The following is a 14233-nucleotide window of genomic DNA, read 5'->3' on the forward strand; positions in this document are numbered from 1 at the left end:
ACATGAGTAAAATACACCCCTAAATTCCCGTCAAATTTAGAGGTGTTTTCAACACTTCTCTTGTTTTTTTTTATTATTAAGAGTTTGTGCTTCTACAAGAGTTTGAAATCATTTATCGTGTCATGTGACATATCGAGGGTGTATCTAAATTTAGTTAGTCAAATAGATGAATGTTTTTAATGTTGTTAATTATTCAGGATGGAACTAATAATTTGCATCTAGTTTAAGGGTGTTTTCAATACTTCTCTCTACAAATAATGTGTAATTATGTATATAACTACATATCAAATATGTATATACATTTATACCTACATTGCAACAATTCATCTTCCTTAACAAGTACTTTTCTTTTTGACAAACTTAAATCTCCTCTACACAAATTTTAGATATAAACTCCTTTCAATGTTTCAAACTTTTTGATATATTATTCGTTCAAACGGTTTACATTTGTGATAGGGTGAACTTTAAAATTTGAATTTCGAAACCGAAGAATTGTTTCATTTTTCTTTCTCGCGCTCCTTCTTCGTCACCTTTCATGACTGTTTTTCTACTTCTCTTCCTTATTTTGCTCTCCACAATATGTTCCTTTCTTCTTCCCTCTTTGCTCCCTGTAATTTTGGTTTTATTTTGCCGCCGAAATCGAAAAAAATATTATTGATTTATTGGATTTCGTTACTGATATAACAATTTTTAAATAATTTTGTACTTTGTTATATTGGTCTATTTGTTCAATTATTAACTTTTAGAGTTTACTTAATGACTAAACTAATAACTAAATCGTTACAAACCAATTAACCTATAATACGAAAATCATTTACTTAACAGTGATCAATATAAAAGTCAAAAACAGTTAATTTAGCTTAGTGGTTCTCTTAAGTGAAGAAATTGTATATTAATTAATAAATAGAAATAAGAACAGAGAGGAAAAGTATTCAACGTAGGTTCCAAAAAGACATTAGTATTTTTTATTGGTTAAACCGATAACCAAATCGTTACAAATCAATAACCAAATCGATAACACGTACAAAAGGCTAATTCATATATGCATGTTAGTTTACAACAATTGCTTTATGACTTCAGTCAGTAAATGAAATCAACTCCACAGAGCCAAACTGCATTTACTATGGTTCCTACACCAGAAAATATAGAAGCTAAAACAAAAGGTAGCTCATTCAATATCGAAAATGTACGCGATACTATCACCATCTCGATTCTCGGCTAATACCTGCCTAAGTACTACAGAGATTACATGATCTTACCAACAGGAATGGTCACACAATACTATCACCATCTCGGCTGCTTTGCTCGTTTTGCTCTCCGTCATCATCTGTATTGTTCTTATCCCCCTTTGCACATTGATGCCTATTTCTATTTCCAGCTTTTGAGCTTCCACCATCAGTTTCGGCAATAAGACCAGTCTGGATTGCTTCCAAATACAACACCTTCACCAAATTCTTGAAGCGTCTTCTGAATGTTGGTACCCGAGAAAATGAACCAACAATGCCCTGCAACCTGTTGGTTTGTAAAAGCATTGTTCAATCCTCACTCTAGATTTCAATAAAAAAAATAGGTGTACAAGTTTTCCATGGAAGAGCTGAAGCAAAAGTTATTATATTATGATTGCAAAATGTTACAAGTTCGTATAGCTAGCATTTCATAAATATAAACTTACCTCCTAATAACAGCTTGCAACTGTGCTCTCCTCACAGTATCGGTGGATGGAAAACCGGTGTTGTCCCATTCCTCTGGCCTTTCATTTTTGTAACACATTATCAACTTCCTCAGACTAATTTCCTCATCTTCTCCTAATTGTAGTGTTTTTATTTGCTCCTTAATGACTAAGAGAGGCGCAAGGAACCACTCAAACACTTTATCCTTTGGCCAGTTAGACTTTGTCAGTTCCACTTCATCAGCTGTATAGAGCATATAAGACATCATTCTTCCTAAAACTAATACATAGGCGGAAGACAAGGAAGAGAAAAAGGCAGTTTGAGAAAAGACATACAAATTAGTAGGCCCAGAGAGTCGGACTGTGCGGATGCAAGCAGACACTGTAGAATGGACCAAGCAGGCAATTTGATACCTAACTTCTTACAGTCCCCCTTGACAATACATTCCTCAATATCTTTGACATCTATAAAGCCTTCACGCAGGAGTATTCTGCCATTGACCTCACAGGATTTAAAGAGCCAACCCCATACCTGTTTCAGAGTTACATTTGGGTTAAAAACATAAAGAACTTAAGTGGGCTGAAGTGATTACACATATGGACTTATATACCTACCTGCATGGGCGTATATTGTTGGATTGCCTGTTTCAGCGTTCGTGATCCATGCGAAACAAGCTTCAAACTGTGTGATCCTTCTTTTTCTTTTTCCTTCCTCTGCTCAATTAACTTCTTACTGTCAAGGCCACCCGAGGAGATCATATTTCTTCTATATTTAGGCCTGGCTTCAGGAAGAATTCAGAGAATTCAACATTATTGATGGCATCATCAAGTTATTTCATAACATTGATAAATAGGTCGATTTCTTTCAGATCATAAATGTAATAAACTAGCGTTGGCGGACTACACTATGCTGTCAATACCTCATGAAGCATGACCCTTCCCTCATGTCAAGTAGGTCGTTTGTGTATTCGTCAAATATGGAAATGGCTGCTAGGATGTATGCAAGTCCCATGCGAAATGAGTCTTCCTAGCAAAACTCGTGTCACTTCAGTAAGAATCAGACAGCGTTCTAAATGAGACATAGTGCCTCTCAAACTTCAAAGCTGGCTCATATGACTACTTAGTAAAACAGAGGAAGGAGGAGAGCATATAGACCTGATGAACCACAACCCCGCTGTAAAGTGCAAGAGCAAAACTTGAAAAGAAGGACGCTACCACGGATCCAACAACAGCTAAAGGCCACAAAAAGATTGCAAGGCCAGCAAAAGGTACACAAACCGTCTCCAGAAATGGGCCTTCTCTTCCAATTAAGTCTTCTAGTAGCCTCTTCCAGCCCCTGAACAGCATGAATGGGCTCTTCCAAAGAGCAAGAGCTGTAATAAGAGGGACATCCACTGGAATCGCAAGCAGAGAAACCAAAATGCAACTTGGCAGCTTTGACAACCTAGGACACAGCACGGTAATGAAAATATGGTACACTGTAATCTACCATCTGTGTCTAATGTTTTTAAAAAAGAGGTTCAGATATCACTCACTTCACTTCTATTGGTTTCTCATCTGGGTATATTTCCTCAGAAAGCTCGTCCATATAAGAAAAATAAGAGTGGAAGCAAAAGTCTGTAAAGTCTCGAACTACCGTGCAGCTCCTTTTAAGAGTGGAAATACAACCATCCTGATAATTTTATCAACTATAATCTTTGGCATGTAAAATACATGATTACATTTGAACGAACAGAAGAACTCAAATTTATACATACAAACACACATAAAAGCACATTATATATGCTCTTTTTTTATAGGTAAATTTTTATTTTTTTGATAACTGAGAAATCTGTGGCTTGAACCTGCGACCTAAGCCACAAATCCTCCACCTTTTGCCACTCGAGCTAGGCCTTGGGGGCTTTTTTTTATAGGTAAATTTCATGCACATGTTATTCTATTGAAGAGCTAGAAGTCTTTGGATCTTTTCATGAGCAATTAACTCTATATAACTATAAATAAGTGATCAATTACAAAAATCCGCCAATATAAAGCATAAACAAACTTGAGAGAAATTCATAGGGAAAAAGGAAACGACTACAAAAGCAAGATGAATGAAGGTTATAAGCAAGAATATGTTCTCCCTTCCATTTTTAAGGAAAATGATAATAGAGAAGTACTTGATCAGCTAGAAAAGCTAGTGGCACTCAGAACACTTGGATGTTCTGGCTACTTTAGCAAAGGCCAACATCCAGAAGAAAACTAAATAAACAGATGAATTACGCCATCATATGTCCTGGAAATTTATATTTTCCAATCAAGTTCCTAGATAAAGCATGAATAATTATGAAGCCAGCTAGCAAAAGCTCATGACAAATGTTCAGCATATCAAGAAAATGAAATGACCCATCCGTTAACTATAAGGATCGATGTCTCATCTAACAATGTGACTAAGAGCAATTCATCTACTTATCATTGTGGAGATGAAGACTCACCGTGAAGCAGTGATAGATCTTGCAAGTGATACTCTCTCCAATAGCCTCGAAAGTTGCTATCAAAGGAGCGAAAAAAACCGTACCCTATCCCACCTAGAAGACTCCCAATATTGGCTACTATGGGCCAAAGAATCAGAGGAACTGGCAATGAAACCAGTAATGCAATCTTCAAAACCCATCCAAGTCTCTTGGTTCTGAAATGTGAAACAAAGCACAATAGCTTCTATATCAGATACACAGTATATGCATATTCTGTACTATAATAACCCATACAACAAGAACATTGGCAAGAAAACACATACTTTGCTACACAATAGTAAGTCCAGATTAAATGTGCAGGCCATAGCCCAATTACAACTGCTGAATTCCCAACTGATATGAGGACAGTCACAACGGGGCCAATTACTAATCCTGTCCAGACAAACATCAAACTTATCAATATTCCACAACATTTAATATCCATCTTCAAAAGTGTGCTAAGATCAAGAAAACAAACAAAGACAGACTTAAAAACCCATTTAGCCATGAGAATTTTTCATTTTTTCCACTTCATTTGAAAATCATTGCTATGGAAATCTGAACAACACCCAAAACCCCATTTTCACTTTTATAAACTTGAAGTGATATAAAGGTACATTTAATCCTTAAAATTGAACCCAACATACTCTACACCAAAACACAGCAACATGTCAATTAAACTTTCAACAAACATTAATTCTGCAAAATTTCACAAGGTAACTTAGTGGTAAAACCTTAAAGGTTGAATCTTTAAGGGGTCGTTTGGTAGAATGTATAAGAATAATGCAAAATATAGTGTATTAGTAATGTTTGCATTAGTTATGATGAAATTTTTTTAATGCAATGTTTGGTTTGGTTTACTAAAAATATTATGCATTACATAATTTTTTTAGAAAAAATATTTTATTTACAAAAATACCCTCCACAAATATAATTGAAATGATGTAAAAAAAGTTTTTGAGGGCAATTGTGTCTTTAATAATGTTAAATCATGTATTAGAACCCATTGCATTACTAATGCATAGAAATAGATGGTATTAGTAATACACTCTTCAATACACAATAGAGTTATTACTAATACAAGCATTAATTATGTATAGGTTAGAAAAGTGTAACAAACAAGGTACTAATAATACATCAAGCTAATGCAAGCATTATTTTCTCCAATACACTCTACCAAACGACCCCTAAGAGTTTAAAGCCTTGATTAGCCTCTAAACAAAACACACTAAACATACTACTACTCTGTATAATATGTACAAATTCAGTGCAAATATGTCTTAAAATGAAAAGGGGTTACTAGTAGTACACCAACCTTTGAGAAGACCAAGAAGGAAGAGCAAGAAGAAGAAAGGAAGAAAAGATATAAAGCTCCAAAGCTTAGCCAAGAACCCTACTGGTACTTCCATCAAAAAACAAAAACCTTCACTATAATGGTTCAATGAAGTTGATCAAAATCAAGAACCCATGTCCAAATTAATTTTATTTATACAAATAATATTCTTAAAGGTGCAGAGAGAAAGTGGAAAAAAAAAAGTGAAAATTGCAGGAAAAAGAGACAGAAAGAAGAAGAGAGAACAGAGCCGTTATGTGGGGTGGAGCCGTAACGTGGCAGAAGATTGTGGCAAGGCTACCACGTGGAAGGAAGTTAGACACCTCGAAGGGCGTGAAGGAAGTTAGATATTGCGACACATCACGCAAATCATCAAGCGTCCTTGTGTTTGTCGTTTTTGTCTTAATTATGTTCCATATTTTCATTTTTCGTTTTCCATTCACAAATTTGTATGATTTTAAAAAAATAAATAATACATACACATACATAAATAGAATTGGCTATATCAGTATATGTATAAAGTGATCTTTTTAATCACTAAATGAGTAGGTCAAAATAATACAACAATTATATATGCATATTTGATTACTTAACTAATAGAAAATCATAATAGTTCAGTTAGTTAGCTGTCTGAATTTCGACAAATGACACGCGATTAAATGACGCTATGAATGATATATAAGAATTATAAGATTCAAAATGGCACGAGATTAAATGATATTATGAAGTTAAATATAATTGGAGTTTTGGTGTATAAGAATTATAAAATTCAAAATGGCACAAAGACAATTCTTTCTTTTGAAATTTGATATTTGATCAATAATCGAATAATTGTAATCAAACCAAAACTAATAACAATCGAACCAAGTAAATTATTTTTGTTTGATTTAATTAACAGCCAAGTGGTTAGATCAATGTAAAACAAGAGGTTATGAAGCCATGCTGCTTTGATGAAGTGTGAATGATCTTAATGAGAAGTAGTTGTCTCATTGAATCTCAACTTTGTAAAGTTGGACTAAGAATGGCATTATGGCACTTGTACCCTCTTTGAGTTGGGGATTATCTACAAACACAAATGTCTTAACTTAAGGATTTAGTTGTTCTAATTTTCTACTGAGATAGATAAATGGAGAGAAAGCTCGACGTATCTTGTTAGGCAAAGACATATTAGGATGGATAGTTTACGAGTGAAATCAATGGGATAGACCATCATTAAAGAAGAATCGGGGGAAAAATTATGGCTATAAAGGTCATTGCTCTATTAGAAACTCTAAAAATTAAATCTCAAGCAGTATTAAAGATTAGGCAAAAGAAGAATAATAACTACAATATTCGCCCCTCCCCTTGTACCAAGAAGGAAGTTCTGAGCATAAGGAAGCCTGTTTTCATCACTATTATTTTGACATGTCACCTGAATTTGATTGGCCGGAGGAAATTTGTCCTACAACTCCTCTATTCTATAACTACAAATAGGGGTCCTCGTAATTTATAAGAGACTGTTGAAAATAATAATTCAAAGTTAGAGTAGGAATCCTATGTTGATTAAGATTTGTTATTTATGGTATTTACTTACTCATGTTTAATTAGGATTTGTTAGTTATAGCGGTTCCTAGTCCTAGTTTAATTTGGTTTTTACCTTTATAAATAGTGATGTTACTAGTTATTTTCAATACACAAAAATATACAGAAAATATAGAATTATACAAAAACATATAGAACTGTTGAATTTATAAATAAAATATTTTCCTTCAAATTTGTATCAGATCCAGTAATGTTCACCACCAAATAACATATATGATATCAAATATGTTTCCGCTAATTTCTTCTCCAATGTTCAAAGAAGAAAATTATCAACTATGGGCTATGAAGATGAAAACATATTTAGAATATGTGGATCTATGGATATTTTTGAAGAAGATGGTGAACCATCACCATTACCCGTCAATCTAACTTTGGCTCAAATCAAAAATCATAATGAATAAAAAATTAAAAAGTTCAAAGCAATGAATAGTTTATATTCCTCAGTATCTGAAGAAATTTTCACAAAAATCATGACGTGTGAAACTCCAATGGAAATATGAAATCCTCTAAAGGATGAATATTTGGGCAATGAGCAATCAAGGTTAATGCAAGTTCTGAACCTTAAAAGACAATTTGAGATTCAAAAGATGAAAGAAAACATAAGGAATTAAGGATTATGTTGGCAAACTCACATCAATTGCCAACAAAATTAGACTGTTTGGTGAAAAATTTCTCGATACTAGAATTATTGAGAAAGTTCTTGTAACTTTGTCTGAAAAACTTTGAGTCCAAGATTTCGTCACTTGAGGAGTCTAAAGATCTCTCAAAAATTTCAATCAATGATTTAGTGAACGCTTTGCAAGCAGTTGAGCAAAGAAGGGAAATTAGAGATTAACAAACAACTGTAGAAGCTTTTGCTGCTAAAATATCAAGTGAATCAATCAGAAAGAATAAATTTCCACCTTGCAGTATATGTAAGAAAAATAATCATGCAGAGGATGATTGTTGGTTTAAAAGCACCAGACCTAAGTGTTTTAATTGCAAAAAATATAGAATTATACAGAAACATATAGAACTGTTGAGTTTATAAATAAAATATTTTTCTTCAGAGACGCCAAAATTCTAATAAAAAGTCGGAGAGAGCTTGTGGATCAAGCTACAAGTTCAATTCAAGTTCAAACGCAATTCAAGATCAAGACGATCAGAGTCAAGAACAAGCTCTGAAGCCCTTGAATTTAAGTATAAGTCAAGATCAAGTTCATCAAGATTATTCATGATCAAGCTCGATTGCTCGAAGGCCCTTGAATTCAAGTACAAGTCAAGCTCACAAGCCCATGAATTTATATTTGAAAAAACAAATAAGAGGATTCATAGAAATTGTATCGCTCATATTTGAAATAAAATACTACGATTATTATGACCTTTTGATCTTGATTATTATTTTCTCAACACGATCTTTTTTCTTATCTTCACCTCTTTCCATAGATACTTTAAGAGCATTATTAGTGAATAGTGCAATGTCTTGATGTATGATTTTTTTTGCAGAAATGAATTTCCTAATTAATATTTCGTTAAAGTACTAGGTCGGCCCAATCCTAAAGTCAAAACTTAATAAAATATTATAGATATTTTTATAATATTTTAATAAGTATGCATATTTTTAGAATTCACTTTCTTATTTGCAACAATATATTTTAAAATACTTGTATATAAAAAAAAAACAGAATCAACAAGGTAGGTATATATGTATTAGTTATTGAGAGATAGAAAATTAACTTAATGTGCTCTACCTATGTATTTGACACCCCAAACTATAATTTTAAAAAATGGAACTCTTTATTTGTGATAATCAGAAAATTATATATTAACTATGTTTTCACCATCCAATTCATCGCGTCATGTGAGCACTTGCCCTAATATTTAGATAGGAGAACCCTTACCACCCAATTTTAAAAATGGGCAATGCAGAAATTGATAAAACATAATCTACCATCCTAGTTAAATATTGAAATACTCTTAACTTGATTTAAAACAAAGTCCTTTGTAGAGAAACACACTAAACACTCTCCAAGGAACTAGTTTAAACATGTACAAGAGCTTCTAAGAGTACTAGTTATAAAAAAATAAAATAAGACACAACAACCACCATAAGGAAAAATGAGTAGAAGCTGTCGGAGATCATCATCGTCTTCACCTACAAGACATTACAGAATCCTACAACCAAACTATGTCAAAGTGGCATAGCAAGAGTAATATCCGTACAAACAACACGTACTTGTAAGCATCGATCGACCCGAATCCACCACATGATATCATGCAAATTATAATCAAAGAAACAATGCAATTTGAAGATAAAATTAGGACCTCAGTCCACTCAGTCACCACTCTTACTACAAGTAATATTACCTTGGAACTCATACGCTCTATCTCATGTCACCCCTCATCCTTCTGGTGTCAACTCCACCCTTTAGGTCATTCCACCCTCATACTAGATCATAACCTAAGCTCTCATAGAGATTTTTCGAATATAAAAATTACTATTAACTCGATTCATTAACCAATCTACCATTCTCCGTGCTCAAAGGCCTATGCATGAAATCTCCTGACAATCTCAAGATATTGTATAAGTAAATACATGTTTAACTACTCGGTTAATAAAACCTAGTCTACCTGAACACCAAGCACTTGCTGAAGACAAACTTCTAGTTTTGTGGGGACAAATTCTGATGAACGTAGACTGAAAATCATTTGGTTTTAATCTTCATTATGTCGAAATCTCTTCCCTAGATGGTTCCCAGGCTAAAAGTGGCTTAAGATTTTTGGAGCAACCCTCGCCTCCTTTTCTTCTTCAAAAGTGAGAGGAGAATAAAAGACATCGTTTTATCTAGAATCTGTTGCCGTCAGTCCCGCTATAGTGATCACGCAGGCGCTAGCTATAGCGGTACTGCCATTATGGGAGGTCTCCCCCAATGGTGGGCGGACATCAGTCTGGATTAATTCAAATTTAACAAAATTGTCATATACCCATATTTTAATTTGGGGACACATTTTTAAGAATTTTGAAATTATGCACGAGATGCCTTTGAGTAACGACGATTCAGATCGTTATATATAGTGTGAAATATCATTTTAATTTATTTTTTAATATAATTTTTTTAAATTTCTTATATAGTGATATAGGAATATCTTGCTTTTTTATTATCAACCTTTTGTTTTAATATCTCAAGTTACAATTAAATATCTTTTTAGTAAAGGTCCTCTTATAAAAACTAGAGAAATACAACTATATATATTATAATTAATATAGAAAAGGTCATTATTTCCTTATACATTTTTAAAAATTTAATTAAAAGATAGTAGAACTTTAAATCAAAGTATTTAAAACTTATTATTTACTAATAAGATTTTTGAAAACAGAAACTAGTGTATTATATTATGACAAATGGCTAACATTTATCGATTTGAGAAAATGCTTCTCAAATTATATAATAAGATATCGACTCTTTAAATGTAAAGTGATAAATTATATATTAAAGATGCCTAAATGACAAATTATATCAAAGAAATAAAATATTTGAGATCTTCACTCTTCAAGAACTAAGCCTTGAAGTTTGTATTCAAGGTTGTTGTCACCATTGTATCTTAATTACAAAATATTTATGTTATAACTAATGTATTAAATAAGTTTAAGTAACTCTTTTAAACTTTTTTATTTTCAATTCGTTTTATTGGAGATATTTTTACATGAAAAGTGACAAATTAAGGTATAAAATGGAACTTTGACTACATTGATTTGCCTCAACAGAAAGGCAGGTGATCAATTTTCCAGTAGGCATCACGAAGGTTTAAAGTTCATTAAGTGCCAAATATTTGAACTAGCAAAATGTTGTAATTGTTGTAATATCTTGAATCTGAGATTTTTGCAGCGGTATTAGCTCCTTGTAGCTCATTCTGCAAAGATTGAGGGTTCAAGATATTGATTTATCTCCTACGGCTCTTGTACCTTAGACTGGACTTGGGGCGAATCGCTTTTGTTGAGGTCTTGTCCGTCTTTTGAGCTGAAGAAGTCTTCACATACGACTCCATGGCATCAGTGAGACTTGTAGAGGCTTGGAATGGAAGTCCTTCAAACTCCGAAGGCCTAGACGTAGCTCAACAATGGCGGAAGCTCCATCAGAGATGAGGTCTCTGTCACCTGCTCTAGGGATGGTTTCTTAATTTGAGTTGTTCTTCTTCTATTTTGTTTCCTTAGATATTTTTCTTTTGCTCTTATTTGGACTCGGGTCACTTTTTGGCCTAAATCGTGTGTTTGCTTTGTTTTTTTTTAATCAATAAAATGTGCTTGCCCGATTTGAATTAAAAAATAATTATAAAAAAAAAAACAACTTATTGTATAGCTCAAAGTTCTCTCTTTTAAAACCTCCTTTAGTTAAGCTTATATGATTAAAACTAAACCTTATTTTTCTTCTTTTTTGTTTCTCCGATAAGCTGGGTGTAAGGTTGAGTTTCTCATTCCTAATTTTGTAATATGGATGTCAGACATATAACTCGTTTATTCTTTACCTATATATGAAATATGGGAGGTATATGAGACTATTTTGCTTATTTATGAAATCTGAGATGTATATAGGATGGAGAGAGTATTATTTATTTTTAAAGTTCAAGATAATTTTTTTTCATTTTATTTTTAATATTATTTGTTCTTGAAGAGTCATAAATATCTTAATTATGACATATAAATACAGTAAATATTATCCCACTAAATATTTTCTTAACAAACATGTAAAAAATAAATACGATAGATATTTTGAGACGGAAAAAGTAATATATAGAAGTTTTTGAGTTATTAATCTTTCACTTAAAAAGGAAAGAAATTGCGTATCGGCTCGATTCGAGTTTATTGATTTGACTTATTGTGTATCGATTTGTAGATATGTTAAACCGTTATAGAACCATTAAGATATTGACTTGGTGATTATCGGTTTATCAGTTATAAATCATTTTCGATTTAATAGTTAAGATTTGACACATAAAAAAATAATTAAAAATCACTTTGAAACAACAAGGTGACAAACTAAATGAACCATGCATATGAATTGATAGATTGCATTTGCTCAAAAGCAAATACTAGCATAATGTAGTTTAACCAATATTTTGAGACCCCAGAAATACAAGTATGAAACTGAACACTAAGTCAAGGACTTTCTATACTGAATGGTATAAATATAATTTATTAATTTACTATCGGGTTATCGGTAACCCATTAAGAAAAAACTTCAAGCTGCTAAGAATCGATGACCCGATAATAAAAAAAAATCAAATTCGTTACCGAAATCGCTAAACCAACAACCCATGATCCATAAACCAATAAAAAAATCAGTTTGAATTAACATTTTTGATTCTATTTTAATAGCCTTAGTTTGGAGCAGTGTTTACAAAAACATTTGGGGGTGAATCTCGGGGTAGGGCGTACCAAAAATGCTCCGGAGCACAATTTGAAGGCGTAGATCCATAGAGCATAAGTTCTAAAATTTGGGGCGTAAGTCTCGAGTGTAAAAACATAAGTCCTGGCTTAAAAAACGTACGCCCCATATGCCAATTTTGTTTTTTCTTGGGTTTTTGAACCATTTTTGCTTTAACTCATATCTTCTATTATTGGTGTAATGATATTTATATTATATTTTATCATGTTTTTTCAAGTTCTAGGGATTTTTTTAAAAGGGAAAAATGTCTGAAATATATCCGAACTTTGACCGAAATTGTTGTAACAATACCGAACTTTGGAAAGGACCTTTTACCCCTGCATTATTTAATAATGTATTTTAAAGGTATATATGTGCCCATGTGGACATCATAAATATTGCATCATTTTAAATAGTAATGTGTCCACGTGAGCACATATATACCTTTAAAATACACTATTAAATAGTGCAGAGGGTAAAAGGTCCTCCATAAAGTTTGGTATCGTAACAACAATTTCGGTCAAAGTTGGAGTATTTTTCAGACCATTTTCCCTTTTAAAAATATATAAATAAACTCTTATAAAAACTGACATTTTTATAAACAATTTTTTAAATAATCGTGTCTGAAATTGATAGGATAAAGCTTTAATAGCACTAAGTTCTTGAAATAACTTTATTCTTTTTTTGTCACCACTCTTACACTTTTTATCCTTCTTCTTCAAAATATATAAACAATAATCAGTGTACATATTAATTGAGGATGGGAAGTAGGGGTGTGCACTATTCGGATTAAACCGAATAACGAAACCAAATCAAACCGAATTTTATGTTTTTTGGTTTTTCGGATTGATTTTGGATTAATAAATTGCTTTGTTTGGTTTTTTGGTTTGATTTTGGATTTTAAAAAATAAAAACCGAAAAAACCCGAATTATATATATATATATATAGGTTTAGAATTAAGTTGGAGTTAACCACTTTTGTCCCTTTTTGGTTATTGCCTTTCATGATGATTACGTTTATATTTTATGTTTGAATTATATCTATAATAGGTATACTTATAAGTATTGTGTTTAAAATTTTACTTATGATTTATATTAGAAAGAGGGATAAGGGTCTGAAAAATATCCCAACTTTGGTCGAATTTGCTGTTGCGATACTAAACTTTCATGAGGACCTATTACCTTCCTAGACTATTTAATACCGTATTTTAAACATATATATTTGCCCATGTGGACATAAAAAATAATGCAAAATTATAAATAGTAATGTGTCCACGTGGACACATATATACCTTTAAAATACACTATTAAATAGTTCAGGGGGTAAAAAATACGGTATTAAATAGTCTAGGAAGGTAATAGGTCCTTATGAAAGTTTAGTATCGCAACAACAAATCCGACCAAAGTTGGGGTATTTTTCAAACCCTTATCCCTTAGAAAGAATATTTAAGGGATTAATTATTATTATTTTGGTTATATATGTTATTAATTATTGACATAATTGAATAACCAAACCGAAAAAAGCCGAATGGAATAGAGAAACCAAGCCAAACTAAATTTATTTTGGATCAAATTGGGTTACACTTTTACAAAACCAAAAATCGAAAATCCAAACCGAATAGTGTAAAACTTAACTGAAAAATCGAATGCGGGAAGGACTAGTCAATGTGAAGATGGATGATAATTTTATTTTAAAGATTATTTTGACTATATCATTTTTTGTTCGGCCAGTTGTTACCTTTTTCAAATGGTAATT

General features: G+C 32.3%; 1 protein-coding gene across 1 annotated transcript; it reads right to left on the reverse strand.

Moving 5' to 3' along the window:
* Positions 1-1083: 1083 nt before the first annotated feature.
* LOC125835613 (uncharacterized membrane protein At3g27390) lies at positions 1084-5695 on the reverse strand. The gene is given in 11 exon segments (XM_049514729.1): positions 1084-1512; positions 1673-1913; positions 2006-2201; positions 2285-2447; positions 2590-2696; positions 2825-3113; positions 3205-3341; positions 4144-4218; positions 4220-4337; positions 4446-4554; positions 5477-5695. Coding segments are annotated over 11 exon segments (1770 nt in total). The 5' UTR covers positions 5571-5695; the 3' UTR covers positions 1084-1271.
* Positions 5696-14233: the final 8538 nt, after the last annotated feature.

The sequence above is a fragment of the Solanum verrucosum genome, unplaced genomic scaffold, assembly GCF_900185275.1.
Source record: "Solanum verrucosum unplaced genomic scaffold, falcon-dt-bn FXZP01000040.1, whole genome shotgun sequence".
NCBI classification, from domain to species: Eukaryota; Viridiplantae; Streptophyta; class Magnoliopsida; order Solanales; family Solanaceae; genus Solanum; species Solanum verrucosum.